Source organism: Lepidochelys kempii, chromosome 1 (assembly GCF_965140265.1).
Source record: "Lepidochelys kempii isolate rLepKem1 chromosome 1, rLepKem1.hap2, whole genome shotgun sequence".
Lineage (NCBI taxonomy): Eukaryota > Metazoa > Chordata > Testudines > Cheloniidae > Lepidochelys > Lepidochelys kempii.
The window spans coordinates 110362037-110382935 of NC_133256.1; the positions used below are offsets into that span (position 1 = coordinate 110362037).

At 39.7% G+C, this 20899-nt stretch overlaps 1 protein-coding gene across 10 annotated transcripts in view; it reads right to left on the bottom strand.

Annotated features, from left to right (window-relative positions):
• The window catches only part of DCUN1D2 (defective in cullin neddylation 1 domain containing 2), a 57297-nt gene that overhangs the window by 31792 nt on the left and 4606 nt on the right, over positions 1 to 20899 (bottom strand). For 4 of the 10 annotated variants that reach the window (XM_073350490.1, XM_073350508.1, XM_073350504.1 and 1 more), the window contains exons 3-4: positions 17864 to 18032; positions 7564 to 7694 (exon numbers count right to left, since the gene is read on the bottom strand). In XM_073350490.1, coding sequence (XP_073206591.1) covers positions 7564 to 7694; positions 17864 to 18032 — 300 coding nt within the window. Of the gene's footprint in view, positions 1 to 4772; positions 5900 to 5944; positions 6311 to 7563; positions 7695 to 17863; positions 18033 to 20899 lie in introns of those variants that run through there. The other 6 variants (XR_012159651.1, XR_012159648.1, XR_012159650.1 and 3 more) reach the window with 4 other exon arrangements.

Below are 20899 nucleotides of genomic sequence, written 5' to 3' on the forward strand. Positions count from 1 at the left end.
AACATGATTTTGGCAATTAACTGATCTTTAAATATTCATGGTAAATAGGCCCAATGGCCTGTGATGGGATGTTAGATGGGGTGGGATCTGAGTTACTACAAAAAATTCTTTCCTGGGTATCTGGCTGGTGAATCTTGCCCATATGCTTGGGGTTTAGCTGATCACCATATTTGGGGTTCGGAAGGAATTTTCCTCCAGGTCAGATTGGAAGAGGCCCTGGAGGTTTTTCGCCTTCCGCTGTAGCATGGGGCGCGGGTCACTTGCTGGAGGATTCTCTGCTCCTTGAAGTCTTTAAATCACGATTTGAGGACTTCAATAGCTCAGATATAGGTGAGAGGTTTTTCACAGGAGTGGGTGGGTAAGATTCTGTGGCCTGCGTTGTGCGGGAGGTTGGACTAGATGATCATAATGGTCCCTTCTGACCTTAGTATCTATGAATCTCCCTCTGATGAAGCAATGTCCATACCAGTGCTTTTCGTCATTAAAACTTTTGTCATTCAGGGTGTGGTTTTTTCACACCCCCAAGTGACAAAAGTTTTAACAAAAGTGCAGTGTAGACATAACCAAAACTCTCACACATAAGAGAAATGAACAATCATGGAACTACCCACTTTCAGGACTAAATAAAGAATATATTGCTTCAATTTAGCTTTTCCCTCAATAATTTCTTCACCCACATACAGAACATACTCAGCCTCTTCTCACAAACAACCTCTAAGCTAATTCTCCTATAGGTTTGTAAGGAAGATTGTTATTTCTATTTTTAAATACTTGGGAGGTGCACAGAGTGCCTAGATAGAGCAAGCATTTGTCTTGTTATTCTGGCAAACATTGTAAAAGACAAAGATAGTAGAAAACATATATGCTGTCACTTTTTCAATACTAGTAATTCAAAATCTTGGTCAGTAATTCAAAATCTTGGTCACTAATTGTAGAGAGATGACTCCCACACACACCAATGTTGAAGTAATCTTTCGGAGAGCTGCAGACCCAAACAGTCTACTCAGAGATTACTACTATGGAAGGTAAAGATGCTGCTGCAATTAAAAAGAAGAGCACATAATACCATCTACTTATGGAGGATGCAACCTCGTTGGAGTCCTCATCCAAAGATGATCTATCTCCTGATCAAGGATACTTCTGAAACACAAACCTGAATGTCCTTCTCACAATCAAAGTTCTCTTGCTCATTCCTGGTAAAGTGGCAGAGTGAAGAAAGGACCCCCCCTTGAACCAGGTGTATGGGTGAAGAGATTTCAGCAGAGCCACGAAGACCAATCTGATCACTGTTTCCTGGTGGGTAATGGAGGGACTTCTAGAGGAAATGATTGAAAGTTCCTCCATTCTTCTGAAACATAAACTATCCATAGGAAAATAGTCCTGAGCACAGGCAAACTCTCAAACGTTACTGCTTAGAGCTCAAAAGTAGGATCCATTAGGATGTTCAGGACAAGCTTCAGGTCCAAGGAAGAAAGAGGGGGCCAAGACCTCATTCTGATCCTGGCTGCTGTCTCTATGATCCTGACCATCTTTGGGTATAAACTGACCAAGGAACAATTAAGCCTGTCCCTTTGAACAACTGTGTCATCTAAGAGCTAAGACTCAAACCTTTATTCAGACCGCCCTTGACAAGAGCCAGAAGGCATGAAGCACAGGTGAGATTAACCTCTCTAGTCCTATACCAAGCAAACCTTAAAGATACTCCAAGTTCCAGACTCAGTAACAAGATCATGAGGTGTAGATTAAACATAGGCAGAACTATGGTGAATCCCAAAGTCTGAAAAATCACTCTAAAAAAAAGGTCTTGCCAAGTCCTACGGGTAAACTAGACCTTGACAAAACAAATCCCACCTGAAAGGTATAGGAAGCATTCAAATGAAATTTAACAATTCTAAACACCACAGCTGCCAGGTCTAGGCTGGAGCCATTAAGATGGCTATGGCGACCCTTTACAGAAACCTGCCTACAGCTGAGAGAGGGCATCAGCTCTAAGGGCCAAAAAGTCCCTGAAGCTGATATAGTAGTCCCTGATCTTTGCTCTCCCAGGCAATCACCAGGTCTACTTGAGAGTGCTCCATTTCTTGCAGACCTCCTAAAGAAGTTCCATTCTCCAGGGCAAATTTGATAGATTTGGTGTTCAGGTCCCCAGTAATATGAATCAGTGAGAGAAAGATAATGATTTTTTTCCCCCCAGCTCACAGAATGCAGAACTCAGTCATTGTGCCTCTGCTCTGTCTTCCCTACTTCCCTTCAGTGGTCCAAAATATCACATTGACCCACATGTGGGAAAACCTTTACTGCCACTGGGAGAAGGGAGGGATGGGTCCCTCCCCTTTCCCCATGACTCCTTTACGTAGAGAAACATCTATAGGTAAAGCCTCTCCAACACCTGCCCCAAGACAGAAGGCTCAAGACTTAGCAAATATACTGAAATCTGAGCCTGAGAAAGTCGGTCTGTTCCCTTATAATCCCAGAAAGAACTTTAAGAGATTCAATTCCCAAAGTACTGACCCCAAAAGGAAATCTTAGGCTCAAGAAGAACGACCTGGGTGTTGTCTTTTATGGATCAGTTATATGTCTTATGAAGAGTATGTTACGTGGGTGAAGTAGATGCTAGTTCAGCCCCATTTTAGGCAGAGGACAACTTTGGTGTCTGCCTCTAAGAAAGACAGGAACACTGCACTGCTACACAGGTAGTAGTGTTTTCTTGAATTTGGGTGGCATAGTATACTTCTCCTTAGTGACCAGGAAAAAAAAAATAGCACCTGTTGTACCAAAAGGGAAATAAGCTCCCTTCATGTACAGTATCTTCACCTGTACCAAAACCTCTACAGTTTAATTAAATAGAAGTTATGGGATTGATGTAGAATTTTCTGAGTGAGGTTCTTTGGCTTGTGTTATGCAGGAGGTCAAACTAGATCATAATGGTCTCTTCTTGCGACGTGGGCTACAACAGTGCCATGAAAACACCTGTTCTCACTTTCAGGTGACATTGTAAACAAGAAGTGGGCAGCATTATCTCCTGCAAATGTAAACAAACTTGTTTGTCTGAGCGATTTGGCTGACCAAGAAGTAGAACTGAGTGGACTTGCAAGCTCTAAAATTTTACATGGTTTTATTTTTGAATGCAGTATTTTTGTACATAATTCTATATTTGTAAGTTCAACTTTCATGATAAAGAGATTGAATTACAGTACTTGTAAAAAGAAAAGGAGTACTTGTGGCACCTTAGAGACTAACCAATTTATTTGAGCATAAGCTTTCGTGAGCTACAGCTCACTTCATCGGATGCATACTGTGGAAAGTGTAGAAGATCTTTTTATATACACACAAAGCATGAAAAAATACCTACTCCCACCCCACTCTCCTGCTGGTAATAGCTTATCTAAAGTGATCACTCTCCTTACACATTTTTTCATGCTTTGTGTGTACATAAAAAGATCTTCTACACTTTCCACAGTATGCATCCGATGAAGTGAGCTGTAGCTCACGAAAGCTTATGCTCAAATAAATTGGTTAGTCTCTAAGGTGCCACAAGTACTCCTTTTCTTTTTGCGAATACAGACTAACACGGCTGTTACTCTGAAACCTTACAGTACTTGTATTAGGTGAATTGAAAAATACAATTTTTTTTTTTACAGTGCAAATGCTTGTAATCAAAAATAAATATAAAGTGAGCACTATACACTTTGTATTCTGTGTTGTAATTGAAATCAATATATTTGAAAATGTAGAAGACATCCAAAATATTTAAATAAATGGTATTCTATTATTGTTTAACAGTGTGATTAATTGCAATTAATTTTTTTAATCGCTTGACAGCCCTATTTATAAGCATACTATCCACTCCATTATAGAAGTCATTAGTGGAAGTGTTGAAAAGTATCAGGACAGACCCTTGAGGGACCCCACTAGATATGCCCTCCCAGTTTAACACCAAACCATTGAAAATTACTCTGAGTATGGTCTTTCAACTGGGTATGCTCCCACCTTAGAGTACTTTAATCTAGAACATATTTCCCTAGTTCGCTTCTCAGAATGTAATGTGAGACTGTGTCAATGCCTTACTAAAAATCAAGATATTTCACATTCACTGCTTCCCCCCATCCACTAGGCCAGTGACCCTGTGCAAGAAGGAAATTAGGTTGGTTAGGCATAATTTGTTCCTGACAAATCCATATTGGCTATTGATCATACCCTACTGTCCTCTAGGTATAGTAAACAGCCAGTTTGTAAAATTTGTTTCAGTATCTTTCCAGGTATCAAAGTTAGGCTGACTAGTTTATAACTCCTCGGGTCTTCTTTATTCCTCTTTTTAAAGATAGGTACTATATTTGCCCTTCTTCAGTCCTCCAGGACCTCACCTGTCCTCCATGACTTCTTGAAGATAATTGCTAATGGTTCTGCAATTGCTTCAGCTAGTTTCTTAGGTACCCTATGATGAATTTCATCAGGCCCTGGGTTCTTGAATACAGCCAGTTTATCTAAATATTCCTTAATCTATTCTTTCACTCAATGTTAATTGTGTTAAATATCTGGTCACAATTAACCTTTTCAGTGAGGACAGAAGCAAAAATAGATGTTAAACATCTCAGCCTTCTTGATGTTATCCATTATTAGCCCACATTTCCCGGTAAGTAGTGGACCTACACTTTCCTTTGTCTTTCTCTTGCTCCTAATGTATTTATAGACCCTCTTCTTATTGCTTTTTATGTCCCTTGCTAGGTGTTACTCATTTTGTGCTTTAGCCTTTCTGATTTTGTCCCTACACACTTATGCTATTGTTTTGTATTCATCCATACAATTTGTCCATGTTTCCATTTTTGTACGATTACTTTTTGATTTGCAAGTCATTAAAGAGCTCCTGATACGAAAAATAGTAAGAGATCATTATGGCTCTGTCTTTCCTTCCCATCAGGATAGTTTGCCGCTGTGCCTTTAAAACTGCCTCTGAGAAACTGCCAGCTCTACAGAACAGAGTAGCTGAGTCCCCACTACATTATAAGCTCTCGAGTCAGCAGCACTCAAGCTTCAACTCTGATGGGCCAGCTATCTGAATTTAAAGAACCACTTAACTTGAACTCAAGACTTGTATGCGTACAGGGGAATAAAATTAGGGGCAACACTCAAGCTACAACTCGAGCTAACACTGCAGCGAAGACAAGCTATAAGAATTTCCCCAAGGCATAACAGACTAACAGAAAAAGCAATTTGCAAACTAGCCTGACTCTTGAAGATTACTGCTTGTCTGAAGCACTTGGCATCATGGAATTCACTGACTTTCATAAAGACATAAAAGTGTGCATTCTAATATACATGCTGATTCTGGACTTCCTCCCAATTAAACCAACAGTGGACCAAGTTCAGACCTGTTGAAAGTGGGTGTATCTCCACTAAAATCAAAAGAATTACACCTGCTTAAATCTGCCTGAATTGATCCTTTTCTTAAAAATACTAAAAAGTTAATTTTCCAAAGGCTGAAAAACCTACCAGCTTTCAAAAAACCCAACACTACCCCATTCAAGTAATATCAACCATTACTAGAATTGTTAAAGCTCCCAAGACCTCAAGTTAGCAACAATATAGTCATCAGTTTCTAGAGTCCTCTTTAGATTAATTTTTATTTCTGCTCTTCTAAGCTTTGTCACATAAGTATTTCAAGACATTCGGGTGTTCCTTACCAAAAATACCATTTTTCAGGATAGAGAGATACCATACACCTATGGGTTTATCCAGGGTCAGTAGCTAACTCCTTTCTCCTCAGACCAGATAAATTGGGGTATGAGAAAACTGCTCAATTCCTTTTTTCTTTTGTGCCACATACACAAGTATATCCATTGCTGTAATTCTGATTGTGGTGACTTTCCTATTTCTTGGTACAGATTTAGGTAAACGTCTTCTGTAATATATATTAAATATATTGGTTCCTCTTTTGCATTTAAGCCAACTGAAACAGCAATATACTCTTTCTTTAGGTATTCCAAGAAGTCAGATATTATGCAAACTAAACTTATGTTTGATAAGTTTTGCTCTGTCTCAAAGCACTACGATTTTTAATAAATGGTGTGCAAGACTTCATGCATTTTAGAACATTAACTTTTAACTGTTGATCTCTAGCTCTAGTAAAAGTCACATACCAATGCTTTACTCTTTGTCAATTTTAAAGTGGACTGATTCAAGTTGCTTAGGAGCCCTCATGATATGATGTTGGCTGCAGGGCTTTGCCAAACACTTAAGCTGCATGATGGTATCTGGTCTGTATGACAGTAGCACATGGCATGAAAAAAATATCTGGTAAGAGGGAGAATACCTAAAGGAAAATAAAGCTGATAAAACACATCATAGTTGAATAAAACCTCCAAAGCCAGTGGGGAAGGCAAGAACCATACACTCAAAGTAAAACCAAGGAAAAAATGAACAAACCCCTCAGCCAAGATTCTCTGAAACAGTTTTTGCTCCTATTCTTGTCCATCTTCACTCTCCTTCCCTTCAAGCTATTTTTACTACGAAAAAATGTCTGTTAACATCCACGCCAATTTCAAAGTGATACACAATTAAAATGGCCGGAATAAGTGATTACTTTCTCCCAAATACTGTGCATATGGCAAAAGAGAATGATGACAATATTGTTAAATTGATGACAATACAATAAATGTTTTATTAGCCCTCATGTTATCTGTTTTTTTCCAAGCTGTTGTCTGTTCCATGGATAAATTCCTTTGGTATGTGTTGGACAAAGACTTATGAATTTATTTAATACCAAAGATTTGATACTTTTAGATTTATCTACTTATAAATTTGGTAAACACCCTTGACTTCACAAAAGTCATAATGAAACAGCAGGTGAGAAAAGATATCTTTACAGTACTGCATCAGGCAGTGAGTAAAGAATACCAGTTGTTATTCTGAGAGCAACAGCAAGGTATGGGTTGGGATGAACTCTCAGACAGAGTCTCGTTAAGAGAACAGTAAAAAAAACCTGATACTGTATGCTGATATCAACCTACTAATTTGGAGCTGATCCTACAATGTCTTATGCCAAATTGGATCAAAATAAAATGTAATACCAAAGCAGGCCTACTTTAGTGTCAGCCTACAATTTCACCTTTGTGTAAAGTTTTTGTTCAGAATAGTGGGGTTTCCAAGGTTTTGCCTCCACTCTGGGATTAATAATGCAGCAAAAGTTTAGTTAGTGCTGAACAAACCAAGGAAGACAATGTGGTATTCACACCAGGGCAGCTTACAGTCTAAGTATCACCTTTAATACTAGTTATAGGCTTGCGTTAATTTTTCTAAGGACCTTCTTGCCCTGTGCACTTCTACATTGAATTTATTTAAATTCATAGAGTAGATAGGATGTCAAACGTGGTAGGAAACCTAGTTAACTTACCTCACCCAAGGCAGTACTAAAGAAAAGATTAAATGGGGGGGGGGGGGGAGGCAAAGAACTCTTTAAGTGAACTTTACTATAGTTATCATTTGCAATTTGTGACTAGTATATTATTGAAAGCACATGAATCAAGCTTGTTGTTTTACCCTTCTCTTCTTGGTTTTTATACTCACCTAAACCTTTTTGTCCAGGGTTTTTAGCAAAGGTAAAGGTAAACTGATAAAAATCTTTGAACTTTATTGGATCCTTTAGCTCTTGTTCCAATCTTGGCAATAGAGCTTTTAGCTTGTCTGTGGTGTCACACCTGCCGCAGAAGAGATGACAATATTTGTATATAAACCAAACATAAACCATTTTAGAAAAGAAGCTTACAAATATTTATTATAAACACACAAATGAGTAACATTATTGTAAGATTCAACTACAAAGTATCACTTTCGTTTACTTTACTAAACATTTAAAAGCCCTAAGCAGAAACAAGGGGTAATATTATACACAAGCACCAAAAGTATACAGATTGAATAAGATTGAGCCATTTAGTTCAGGTACTTTTCCCCCCATAGATTTCAACAGCAGAATGGACCATCATCATCTAGTCTGATCTCCTGCATAACAGTGCAGAAATTCTCACCCAGCAATCCTTGTATCCAGCCCAGAGCTGCTGGTTGAGCTAAGAGTACAGCTTTTAGAAAGATGTCCCATCGTCGTTTTAAAGACTCCAAATGAGGGAGAATCTCCCACATCCCTAGGTAAGTTGTTTCAATGGTTGATTACCCTGACTGTAAAAATTTTACACCTTATTTCTAGTCTGAATTTGTCTAGCTTCAACTTCCAGCCACTGGATCTCAAAATGCCCTTGTAGGGTGATGTAATGTATGGGAATAAGTAACAGCTTTCCCAACTGTGTTGCTGTGGCTATCGTAAGTTACAAGTTGTTGTTTATTGTATTTCTTGGCTGTTGTTAATATTTAAGACTACTTTTGTGAACATGTTTGTTTCTGCACGTGTGTGCATTAGTGTGAACTGATGGGTATGTGAATGTGTGCATGTGCGCACCCCTCAGACTGCAGATTAGAGCTGATCAGAAAACTTTCTTAATTGGTTGAGCTGATGGACTAATGAATATTCTTCTATCTTAAAGACACCACCAGAATCAAGTAAAATTTAAATATAACTAATTGCAATCCTATTGAACTGTGATGTACTGTTTCTTTATTACTTTTATTGCTGTTACCCTAAATTTGTGGTTTTTTAAATTTACGAAACCACCCACTGTAGTCTACGTACACCATATGGGAATTTGTACTACATGTTAAGCTTGTGACCAATGTTAACTTCAGAAGACTTTTCAACCACTACACTGTATCATCCACACAGTCACGTTCTTCAATCAAAAACCAGGAAAAAGACGAGTCCTCCACTGTGACCTGAAGACTGACAGATTGGTACTGGCAGACCAAGGTGGAAGCAAATTTCAGAATTGAGACCCTTCTGCTTAAAGACAATAGTATTGAGGCATTGCCAGTTACATTACCCAATTTGACCTCAACTGACTCAGTATCATATAGGAAGAATAAGGGTTTCTCAGGTAGCGAGAACACAAACCAAAAGACAGATTATTGGATGTAGCCAATACTATGAATTGAACCTGGAAACAAATGAAGAACAACAGAGGAGCTGGAAGCACATCTTGAATCGGAGAGGGGAAATAGACGGATAGGAGGGGAAGAGATCACCCCAGCTCCTACCTGCTCCCCATCCCAATCCTAGGCACTGCTGCAGCCGATCTGGGTCCTACCGTCACCTCCGTCTCCCCATGTGTGCACACAATTACTACCTCCCCACTGGTGGAGGTGTGCCCTGCCCCCAGCCATTGCGGGGGTGCTGGCCACAATCTGATTGCTTGGGAGCTGAGAGTCAATCAGCCAATAGGGAGGGAGCCACTGGAGCTGGATGGCACCGGGCAAAGTCAGGGGGGAAGCAGAGCTGAGCAAGGACAGAAACATAGATAATCCCCCACAACATTTCTATTGCAGGAACTGTTGTGATAATTCAGCCTACAAAATTGCCTTAATTGAGAACTCAATGTAAAAAGTACATAGGAGTTCAGAAGATGTCATAATAACTTATAACAACGAGAAAAGGTATGAAAGAGAGACAGAGAATTAGTCCAAACAAAAAGGCTACAGATATAACTCAAGGACTGTGTTAAGATCATGCTTGATAAACAAGAAAGTGTGGAACCAGAAATCAGTGAACCAAAATTGGTATGTCAGAAATTAGGTCTGACTGGTGGACAAAATGATGGGACAGGCTATATTGCCCATCACTCCGTTTCTGGGTCCGTAAAGAACGAGACTATGGGGAGAAAAACAGGCAACTAGAGCGAGCCTCATTATCATGGCTGCCACCCCTACCATCTTCTGGGATCCTACGCTTTGTCATCCGATCTTGAGAGATGTCCTGACCAGAGGTCAGAGAGAGGGACCCAAATGACATTGCCAGCTCAACCGGCTCCAGCTGAATTCCAAACACCACCTGGGATGAAATGGGATCAGACTAACAACAGCTCCAGCTCATCTCAACTAACCTCTTCTTTTTCCCCCAAAAGGATAGTTATTACCATCTTTGATACCTTCTAAGAGACTGTTAAACAACACGGGTTTTCCTTCTAATGCTTTCTCCAGCTAAAGGGAAAGGAAACAAGAGATATTGTAAAAATGAAAGCCTTATTTAATACTTTAGATTTAAAATGCTTGAACTGTTTTTCCTTTTTTCTTTAATAAAAGTTTTAAAGGATTTTTAATGGTGTATTAGAGCATATTGCTGAAATCTATTTTGGAGGTGAAAGACATGGATAGTCATGGCAAAGATCACGTTATGGAGAAATGGTCACAACTGCGTTATGTAGTGCAGCTAAAATAACATCTTTGACTTCCAATACCCTCTGATAGTGAGCAATCAGGGATTCAAACACTTCTTTACATCAAAAACTTCTTGTCTGAAGGGTAGGTCAACTCCCTAAATAATGGAGACAGGTGCCATACTCTAGAAACTTTCTGGCAGTATCATTTTGTCTGGATTAAGCCTCAGTAAGCTTCCTTTCATCTATATCCCAATCTATGCCTACTGCTAGGAAAGCAAAGAGCCTGCAGAACCTGCGTTCAACAAGAAAGGTGTCAAACCACCTATGATCAGCATATCAATGGCACTGCAGTCCAGACCATGAGATTATTGGCCACTTACACACACAAAGCCTCACATACATGTTGAGCAGAATTCTGTCTAAAACAGTTCTCAGCGCAGAAGAGCAATACTATCAGGAAGAGGTGAAACCACTGAAGTCTGCTGGCAGGTTTAAAAAGAATCAGCATGAACACCTACTGCTGCCCAGTGTTAGATGATCAAGCAATTATCCTAACAGTCTCTAGCCAAAAGCAAGAATGAAAGGGATAAAATAAATCAGAGGACTTCATATAACATCAAAGTTTTTTCACTCCCTTTTTCCCCCACATCTATTACTTACCCAAAAAGGAAAACTTAGAAAGAGGTTGGAATTGATGAGATCACAAGCAACAGATGGTTTCTTGAGCAGGGGCCTAATAACCACTTGTGTTTTACAGAAGTTGGCACCTTATTAGTATCTTCCTGCAGTACAACAATCTCAAACCAACCTAAATTTTATTAGCAACAAGAGGTATGGGGTCAAGTCACAGGCCAAAGCTCTTCATGCACCTCTACAACAAACTCAATTAATGAAACTCAATGTGACCCTTCTGGGAGTGGATCAGTCAATATGAGAAGAATGTATTTGATACATCTTTTCCATGAAACAGGTGTATATGTGTGTGTGTGCGCGCATGTGTATGGGCTGTCAAGCGTGCAATTAAAAAAATTAATTGCAATGAATCGCGCTGTTCAGCAATAAATGTTTTGTTTAAATGTTTTGGGATGTTTTCTACATTTTAAAATATATTGATTTCAATTACAATGCAGAATATAGTGTCCCTTTATATTTATTTTTTATTACAAATATTTGCACTGTAAAAAACAAAAGAAATAGTATTTTTCCGTTCACCCGATACAAGTACTGTAGTGCAATCTTATCAGAAAAGTTGAACTTATAAATGTAGAATTATATACAGAAAATAACTGCATTCAAAAATAATACAATGTAAAACTTTAGAGCCTAGAAGTCCACTCAGTCCTACTTCAGCCAATCACTCAGACAAACAAGTTTGGTTACACTTTGCAGGAGATAATGCTGCCCACTTCTTGTTTACATTGTCACCTGAAAGCGAGAACAGGCGTTCACATGGCACTGTTGTAGCCAGCATCGCGAGACATTTCCATGCCAGATGAGCTAAAGATTCCTATGTTCCTTCGTGCTTCAACCAACATTTAGTTCAGTCACAAATTTAATTAACGCATTATATTTTTAATGAGCATCATCATCATGGAAGCATGTCCTCTGGAATGGTGGCCGAAGCATGAAGGGGCATAAAAATGTTTAGAATATCTGGTACATAAATACCTTGCAACGCAGGCTACAAAAGTCCCATGCGAACGCTTGTTCTTATTTACGTCACCTGAAAGTGAGAAGCAGGCAGCAGTATCTCCTATAAATGTAAAGAAACTTGTTTGTCTTAGTGATTGGCTCAACAAAAAGTAGGACTGAATGGACTTGTAGGCTCTAAAGTTTTACATTGTTCTGTTTTTGAGTGCAGCTATGCACAAAAATATCTACATTTGTAAGTTACACTTTCATGATAAAAAGATTGCACTACAGTACTTGTATGAGATGAATTGAAAAATACTATTTCTTTTATCATTTTACAGTGCAAATATTTGTAATCAAATAAAAATAATATAAAGTGAGCACTGTACACTTTGTGTTCTGTGTTGTAATAGAAATCAATATATTTGAAAATGTAGAAAAACAACCAAAATATTTAATAAATTTCAATTGGTATTCTATTATTTAACAGTGCAACTAATCACAATTATTTTTTTTGAGTTAATCGCGTGAGTTAACTGCAATTAATCAACAGCCCTAATATATAATTCCTTTCAGTGATAAATGCAGGGCTCTACTCTGAGGGCTGGGCTGAGGCTCCGAGGTATACCCCCACCGGAGCCCAGTTGGGGAGAGCCACGTGGGCAGCTGTGGGGAGCCCGCGCAAAGATGCGGACCCTCCACCTGCCCTCGGCCAGGCAGGGATCTTGGGGACACGGTTGCGGGCTATTCGCAGCCCCCTCGTTCCCCCGCACCATGGGCAGATCCGCTGTGGCTCCCCATGGCTCCCTGGCTGGGCTCCACACTGGCCTGGCTGGGGGGAGACTTGTGGAGCTGCCCAGGGGCTGCTAGGGCCCCCCGCTCAGGGCAGGTAGAGAGTCTGCCATGGCTCCCCACAGCTGCCCACCCTGCTCTTACTGTGGCTGGGCTGTAGCTCCGAGCTGGGTCGGAAGAACCATGCTGGCAGCTGTGGGGAGCCGCAGCAGACCCTCCACCTGCCTTGGCTGATGGGCCCAAGCAACTCGATGCCCAGTGTCCCAGTCCCCCACCCAGGGCAGGAGGAGGGATCCAGGCTCCCCACAGCTGCCAGCGTGGTTCTCCCTGACCCGACTCCGGCCAGGGTGGGCAGCTCAAAGCCAGAGCCCAGCCACAACAAGAGCCAGGCGGACAGCTGTGAGGTGCCGCAGCAGACCCTCCACCTGTCCTGGGCTGGGGGCCCGAGCAGCCCCCGACCCGTGTCCCTGTCCCCCTAGCCAAATGTCCCAGCCACTCTGCCTAGTGTCCCTGCCCCCCAGCCCCTCCGCCCAGGGTGCCCCAGGCTCCCCACAGCTGCCAGTGCGGCTTTCCCCAGTGCAGCTCTGGCTGGGGCAGCTTGGAGGTGCAGCCTTGCCATGGTAAGAGCCAGGTAGGCAGCTGTGGGGAGCCACAGTGGATCCTCCACCTGCCCTGGGCATGGGGCCCAAGCAGTCCCCCACCCAGTGTCCCTGCCCCCAGACCTCCTGCCCAGGGCAGGTGGAGGATCCATGCTGCGGTTCCTCACAGCTGCCCGCCCGGCTCTTACCATCAGAGCCCTGCGTGAATACAAAATTTGTATCTGAATCTGTGCTATCTGCAGAAATGATCCACAGATATAAAGCGGATACCCATGGTTTTGCAGGGCTCTAACTATTTCCACTACTCTTGCCCTAACTTCAACCCCAGATACCTCATCTCTCACAGGTTCTCAGAATACTAAAATGACCAGTACAGAGAACATCTAGAAAGATGGAGCTTATGTACTGCACAGTTAGCAAACAAACATTTAAAGACAGCTAAGGTTGCAGTAGGATAAACCCCACCCATATAAAACCTTAAAAGTAGGATGGCTAAAAATTAGTGATAAAAAAGAATCCAATTTTTTTTGTTTAAATTACATACAGATTTTTTTAAAGTAAACCATTTAAAATAGATACCTTATGTTAAGGCCTAACCTTTTAACAAATGATTAAAATTATTTACATTAAATACAAAAATAATATTAAGCATTTTTGCTGCCATATTTTAAAGAAAGTTAGTCCACTGAAATGGTGGAAGTCACGGGCTAAGCCTCTGGAATCAGAGTTTGCTGAAGTGCTAAAGTAGCTTTTGACAGCAGTAGCCTATTTGCAAGTGCAGAGAGAATATTTTCTCTATTTCAGTTTATTCAGCTAGTTCAGTTCAATGACAAGTTCATTTAAAGTTGAGAAACCAATTGGGAGTTGAAAAAGAAGGAAAGCTTGCTATCCTCTTCCAATCTATGAATAAAAGCTAGGTGTAAGAGGATGAGATCTACTAGCTCTAAAATTTTGAAGGACATGGTGGCCAGAAACAATCAGTTCAATTCATTAACTACAGATAATACTTCCCTTCTTTCATAAATCAGTATGTTTTAAATGCAAAACATGTCTAAGAAAAAAAACTTTGTATCTAGCACAGTGGTTTTCAAACTGTGGGTCGTAGAATGTAAGGCACTGAATTGTGGCGGCTCTGGTCAGCACCGCCGACCAGGCTGTTAAAAGTCCCATTGGCAATGCTGCCCGGCTAAGGCAGGCTACTTCCTACCTGTTCTGACACTGCAATGTGCCCCAGAAGCAGACAGCAGTAGGTCCAGCTCCTAGGTGGGAGGGGCCACAGGGCTCCGTGTGCTGACCCCGCCCTGAGAACCAGTCAATGGGAGCCAGAGGGGGGCGGGGGGGGGCGGAAGAGTGCCTGCAGTGCCTTGTGTGCCTCCACACCCTGCTGGACCTGCTGCTGGCCGCTTCCGGGGTGCAGAGCGATCTGCAGTGCCAGGACAGGCAGGCAGCCTGACTTAGCACCCCCCTGCACTGCTTCCTGAGGTAATCCCGTGCCCCAATCCCCGGCCCTGAGCCCCCCCCCCAAACCTGGAGCTCAGTCCTGCACCCCAAATCCCTCATCCCCGGCCCCACCCCAGAGCCTGCATCCCCAGCCAGAGTCCTAAACCTGTCCTGCACCCTAACCCCCTCCCACTCCCTGAAACCCTCATTCCCAGCCCCAACCTGCACTCCAACCCTCTGCCCCAGCTGTGAGCCCCTCTCATACCACAAACCCCTCATCCCCAGCTCCGCTGGGTCGCGGGCATCAATTTTCTTCAACTGGGTCGCCAGAAAAAAAAATTGAAAACCACTGATCTAGCACATTTAAGGTAGTTTTATTTAATTTTTTTAAAATCCTGTTTTTGTGCATTTTTAATTGAATTTGAATATCCATCCAAATAGAGGCTGAGACAAATCACAAGTAAAAAAATTAGTCATCTAGTAAATAAGAAATACATCATTCACCATTTTCCAATAGAATAAAAAAGTAAACATTAAGAATCTGAATAAATGCAAGTTAAACTATACAACTGTTTAAATAAATGTGCACAGATATAGTGTATCTTCCTGGTTAGCAAAAAGCAGCACAAATTTAGTGAAAAGGCCCTATTTAGCTCCAAATTCACTTGTTTTAATGGTTAACAACAAATAAGAATAAACCTTTCTTTAAGGTTTATAACTGAAGTAAAAATGCAAAACACAATTAAATTAGATTATTTAAACCAAGGTTCCTACTTGATGATTTAAATCGTTTTGATTTAAATCAATCCTTCCTGCTTAGAAAAATGGAAAAAACTCATACATTCTTTTCCACCTTTATATTGCTACAACAATTTCCGTAAGGCTTTCACTTCCACTTTCCAACTGACAGCCAAAAGCAATACATACCCTCTACTTCATCAAATATGCACTCAACACAAAACCTTAACAATGACCTCATATGTTTTTATATCAACAGATTAAAACATCTGACTATCACACACTCTATGCATTTGGGAAATTATTTTGCCTCAGCCCTACTGAGGTCAATGTTAAGGTTTTGCATTAAAGTGCCAGTTCGAAGTCTGGGCAAATATTTTGGTGAACCTGAAAGTGTGATGGCTGCCATCTTGGCCAAAACCAGGCATTGAACAGGTGACCTCCAGAACTAAAAGCATTCTTGTGTTAAAGAGCGAGGCTCTCAGAGCTGTCACTGACTTGCATCCACAGGTCAACATACACACTGACTAACGGGTGACACAAGCAAAATGTGTAACAAATTACTGAAATGTGAAATGTATATTTCAGCAATTCACGCCATAGTTTACAAATCATAGTTTTCAAAGTACAAAATTGGTGGTAAAGTGGTCACATGAATCCTGGATTCTATAATTGGTTCTGGGAGGCGTGTGGTGTATAGCGATACAGATAGGATAACAAAAACTGGTTTAGTCACTGTGAAAGGCAGTGAATAAGACTCGGTTTTGTCATGTTGGAGACCTAGGTTCTATGCCTGTAATGACTTTGCATAAGCCCTACTAACTTGAAAGGGGAGAGGTAAGACGACGACTGTTTAGTAGCTCTTCCCTTTCTCCCAGGCTGGGGTTCGTACTTTCAATCAATAATAAGGGGCTTTAAACAACAGTTAGCAGAGATGAGATTTCAATTCCTGAACTATTCATTTCCATGTAAGTGACTAGTATTACTGGGCATCCCTAAATCAATCAGACAGGAAGAGCAGGCTAATTAGAAAGGGCCACTACTGACATGACTATCTAAGTCAGTAATCATAGGAAAGGAAATCAAGAAAAAACACATGATGCTTCAGTGAAATTCTGGTAAAACTCAGATGTACACATTATACAAATGAGCTACAGTCACATTCAGAAGTTTAGCTTCTTAAAACTCTTCACTTATTTTACTATTGTTAGCTTTGCAGAGGCAACACAGTCATGAAAGCATGAGCTGGAGTCTACTGTAGCTTATTTATCTTCAAAATTGTCAGCTAAATTTGAGCTGTAGAAATTTCATCCCACTGGAACACTCAGCTATTACAGTGACAGATGCTGCTGAAATGAAGAGAGTTACAAGTAGTGCTGAGAGAAACTGCAGGAATGCAGCTCAATTTAAAATTCCAGGTTTAGTTAGACAAATCATCTTTTAAATTTGCAGTTTGAGCAAATCAGCAATGTAAGCCACTGAATAAAAAATGAATACGAACCACACAATACCACTTTTCACAAAATCATTTTTCAGACTGCATAAGAAATTTACCTAATTGGAGTGGCAATATAGTAGAGTGGAAATGTCACTGAACTGGGAGTCAAAAGACTGGATTCTATTCCCCGCCATGCCAATGACCTGCTATGTAATTTTCAGCAAGTCATTTCACCTCTGTTTCTGTTTACATTTTGCTTACGCTGTACGCTCTCTGGGGACAGGCATTGCCTTTTTATTATGCGTTTGTGCAGTGCCTAGCACATTAGTGCTCTGGTCCATGACTGGAGTTCCTAGGGTGCTAGTGCTACCTTATACAAATAACTACAGCTGGAGTTCTTAAGTTTAATATCATGGAAATATTTATTTTAATCTAATTAGACCATTAGCAGCTGTTTAGAATGTTGCTATTGCAGCATTTTAGCAAAAATACTAACATCTGAGATCCATGGTCCATAAAGGTGGAATTAAGAGAGAACACTTCACAGAACTGGGTACAGCAACTATCATACAAATAAAAGGGAAAGACGTATGGGGAAGGAAAAAATAAGATGAAGCTGACATATAGAAGTATTTTCCTACTAGCTACAGTGAGTGAGTGAGGAAATGGCAAAGAAGCAGAAAAATTAGACTTAAGATGAGATGTGAAAAAAAGATGTTATTAAGATAAATACCCAGAACAAGTGAACAAAAATGAACAAACAAACTTAGAGGAAGGTGACAGGGAGGATGTAGACTGGAGAAGGGGAGACTGGAGAGCAAGTCAATTCAGTCTAAATTAAGGGTAGCACGGAGCAAATCCATGGAATGTTTTAAAAGCTTGACGTCTGATCCAGCTTTCCATTGACTTCAGTGGGAGTTGGCTCAGGCCCTAAAGTTTTGAACTACACAGAAAACTGATACACTCACCCCAACTCTGCCATGCCATCTACAAATTCCTTTTTACTGAATTCACATTGAGTGGCTGCCCTGAATTTCCATGCTATGACCAAGACGCTGATACTGGCAGGGTCCAGGCTTAAATCATCACAAAACTGCTGAATTCCATCAATACCAATTTTATTTTCATCCTGTGGGTCTGCAGTCAAAAATATAAAAAGTATTACAATACATATTAAAAACTTCCCTTCAGACTAATGATCTGAACAGTTTTGATATGCTGCAGTGCAGAAGCTATTGTATGAGTACTTCTCAAATATATTCATTCTTAATTAGGACATCAATTTGAAATCTAGTCTAGTTCAAAAAGTGAGTTAAAAGTTATATCTTCCAAAGACCCCCTGCCAATTTTTGTGGGTTTTTTATTAGTTTTTTAAAAATAACGATTACCCCTTAGATATTTTTCCCTTCTCCCCATTGCTTTGTGAAAGACCCACAAAAACAACAGGTGGAACTGCCTAACTATAGGGAGGAAATACTGAAATTGATTATACTCAAAGTGCTATAAAATGCACAAGAAGATAAGGCATTTACAGGTTAGAACACTGCAACAGGTGAAGGAGAAACACCAAATTTGGCCTACAGATTCGTTATCCTGGTAGTGATGTATGAGAAGGGAAGAATTTATCTAAATGTCAGAGCCCAGGGTTAATTTAGGAGGCAGGAAGTGAGGGGTTGTTTTTTTGTTTTTTGTTTGTTTTTCTAATACTTGCAGAGTGACCAAATCAGTGAGACACGATATTTATTTAGTGCCTAGCACAATAGGCCTCAACCTCGATGAGGCCATTCAGCAGCACTGTGACATACATAACTGTTTAATAAGAAGTGGTTACTAATTAGGATAGAGCCACACATTGTAATTGCCAGTGTCAGTTTATGTCACTACCATAATTATAAACATTTAAATACGGAAAACTAAATCCAACAAAAAACCCCAAACAAACAAACCCCCCAAACAAATCCTTCATGAAAATTATATTGGATTTTTAATTAGTCTGACCCTAAGAAATTATTAAAAAGCAGTTACTGTACTATAGAGGCATGGCAGCTATTTTATTTTGCTATAGAATATCAATTAGACCAGGGGTTCTCAAACTGGGGGTCAGGAGTCCTCAGGGAGTCACAAGGTTATTATATGGGGGGTTGCGAGCTGTCAACCTCCACCCCAAACCCTGCCTTGTATCCAGCATTTACTATGGTGCTAAATATATAAAAAAGTGTTTTTAATTTATAAAGGGTGGGGGGAGGGAGTTGCACTCAGAGGCTAGCTATATGAAAAGGGTCACCAGTACAAAAGTTTGAGAACCCCTGAATTCGACTATAATACAGGAGTCTCTTAAAAATGTACTATGGTTACAAACACATAAGTAGTATCCTCAAACTTACCCTTCTATTTTTCATATACAATATGTACTACTCAAAATACATAACTGTTTCCCCCAAATTTAGATGCAACAAGTCCTATGTCTTTCTATAATTACAATAGCTTACTATATTGCAGCTACAATTAAAATGCAACTTAAATATTCTTTTAAGTTTCATATTTTGGATAACTAACTGGTAAAGACTTCAACTGTTCTATTCTTTATTAGACCCTGATCTTGCAATCCGATCAGACTGCAAGATCAGGGCTTTAAAATGCAGCTTCATTTTAGCATCACACAGAGGTTTCTGAATGACTAAAAATTAAAAGTAGCCAATAATTAAATAAGGACTTGATGCAACAAACAGTTGCTACTTGCTTATCTTTCTCCCGGGTGTAATTCCATTGAAATCGATGGAACTGAGCGTTGAAGGAAAGAGTAAAGCTATCTAGTCTGTTTTAAGGATCAGGCTCCAAGAGAATATCTTGATTTATTAAGTTTTAAAATTATTCTTAAAATATTTTAGTGAAATTGTGTCTCCAGTGAAGTCAATGATAAAACTCCCACTGGTTTCAAAGAAGACAAGATCCCACTCTTAGCGTTATTATTCACATATCTGGGCAACTGAGGGAATAATAAAAATGAACATGCATTGATTTGATTTGGATGTTATTAATTAAATAAGCAAAAAACACTTAAGAAAGGATAGTACAGTTGGACAATGAAAGATGTGTCATCTCACATTTCAAACATGATGGCATCTACACATTTTTCTTCAGGTTCTATAAGCAAACCCTTTCTAAGGGCTTAAAAAGGAACCCTGGCCAGGCAGTTAACATACAAAGTTTAGTTTCTGTTTAACAAAATAAAAAGGTGTTTAAAAATACTAATATGAATAGAAACGCTTTCATGATGAATTTTTTCCTTATTAATTTATCTGAAAATTTGTTTAGATTTACATATGCCCTAACAGCATTTTCAGTCCTAACAACATTGCAATATTGTGCTGATGCATGAAAACAACAAAACTGACTAGACTATTTTCTTTCACCAAAGTGAAATGAAGTAGAAAAGTAAACAGCACAAATAATGAAAGCTAAATAAGATTCATAAAATTCCTTCAGTATTCAACTATAGGTAACCGTTCAGGATTTTTTCATATATATTATATTTAACCTCAGCATCCTTTAAAATTGGCAAACAAAAGCCAAGAAAAGGACTGATATAAATAAAAGCAAAATTAAACCAAGTACACACAAATGTTCCAGTTTTGCCGGAATCTCTGTGCTCCTACAACTCAATGCAACCTTATGTTTTTAAAATGAAATTTTGAAGATCATCTGTCTGTAATATGGAACAAGACTTTATGGTGTTTAAAACCTTTCAAAATAGTGTATTTATTAATATGAAAGAGACTAATGTACATACAAAGTAATTCTGGCAAAAAGCATAACCATACATAGGTTTACAAAGGATTTAGACTAGACAAAAGTCTGGTCAAATATCCATTTAAAAGAATTTCTAGATGAAGATTTAGATTTTAAGCAACAGATAGTAATGATCAGAGCTGCTTCATTCTATTTATTAAACATTTACATGCATTAATATAAAATATTAACATTTCAAAAGGAGCTCTTACACT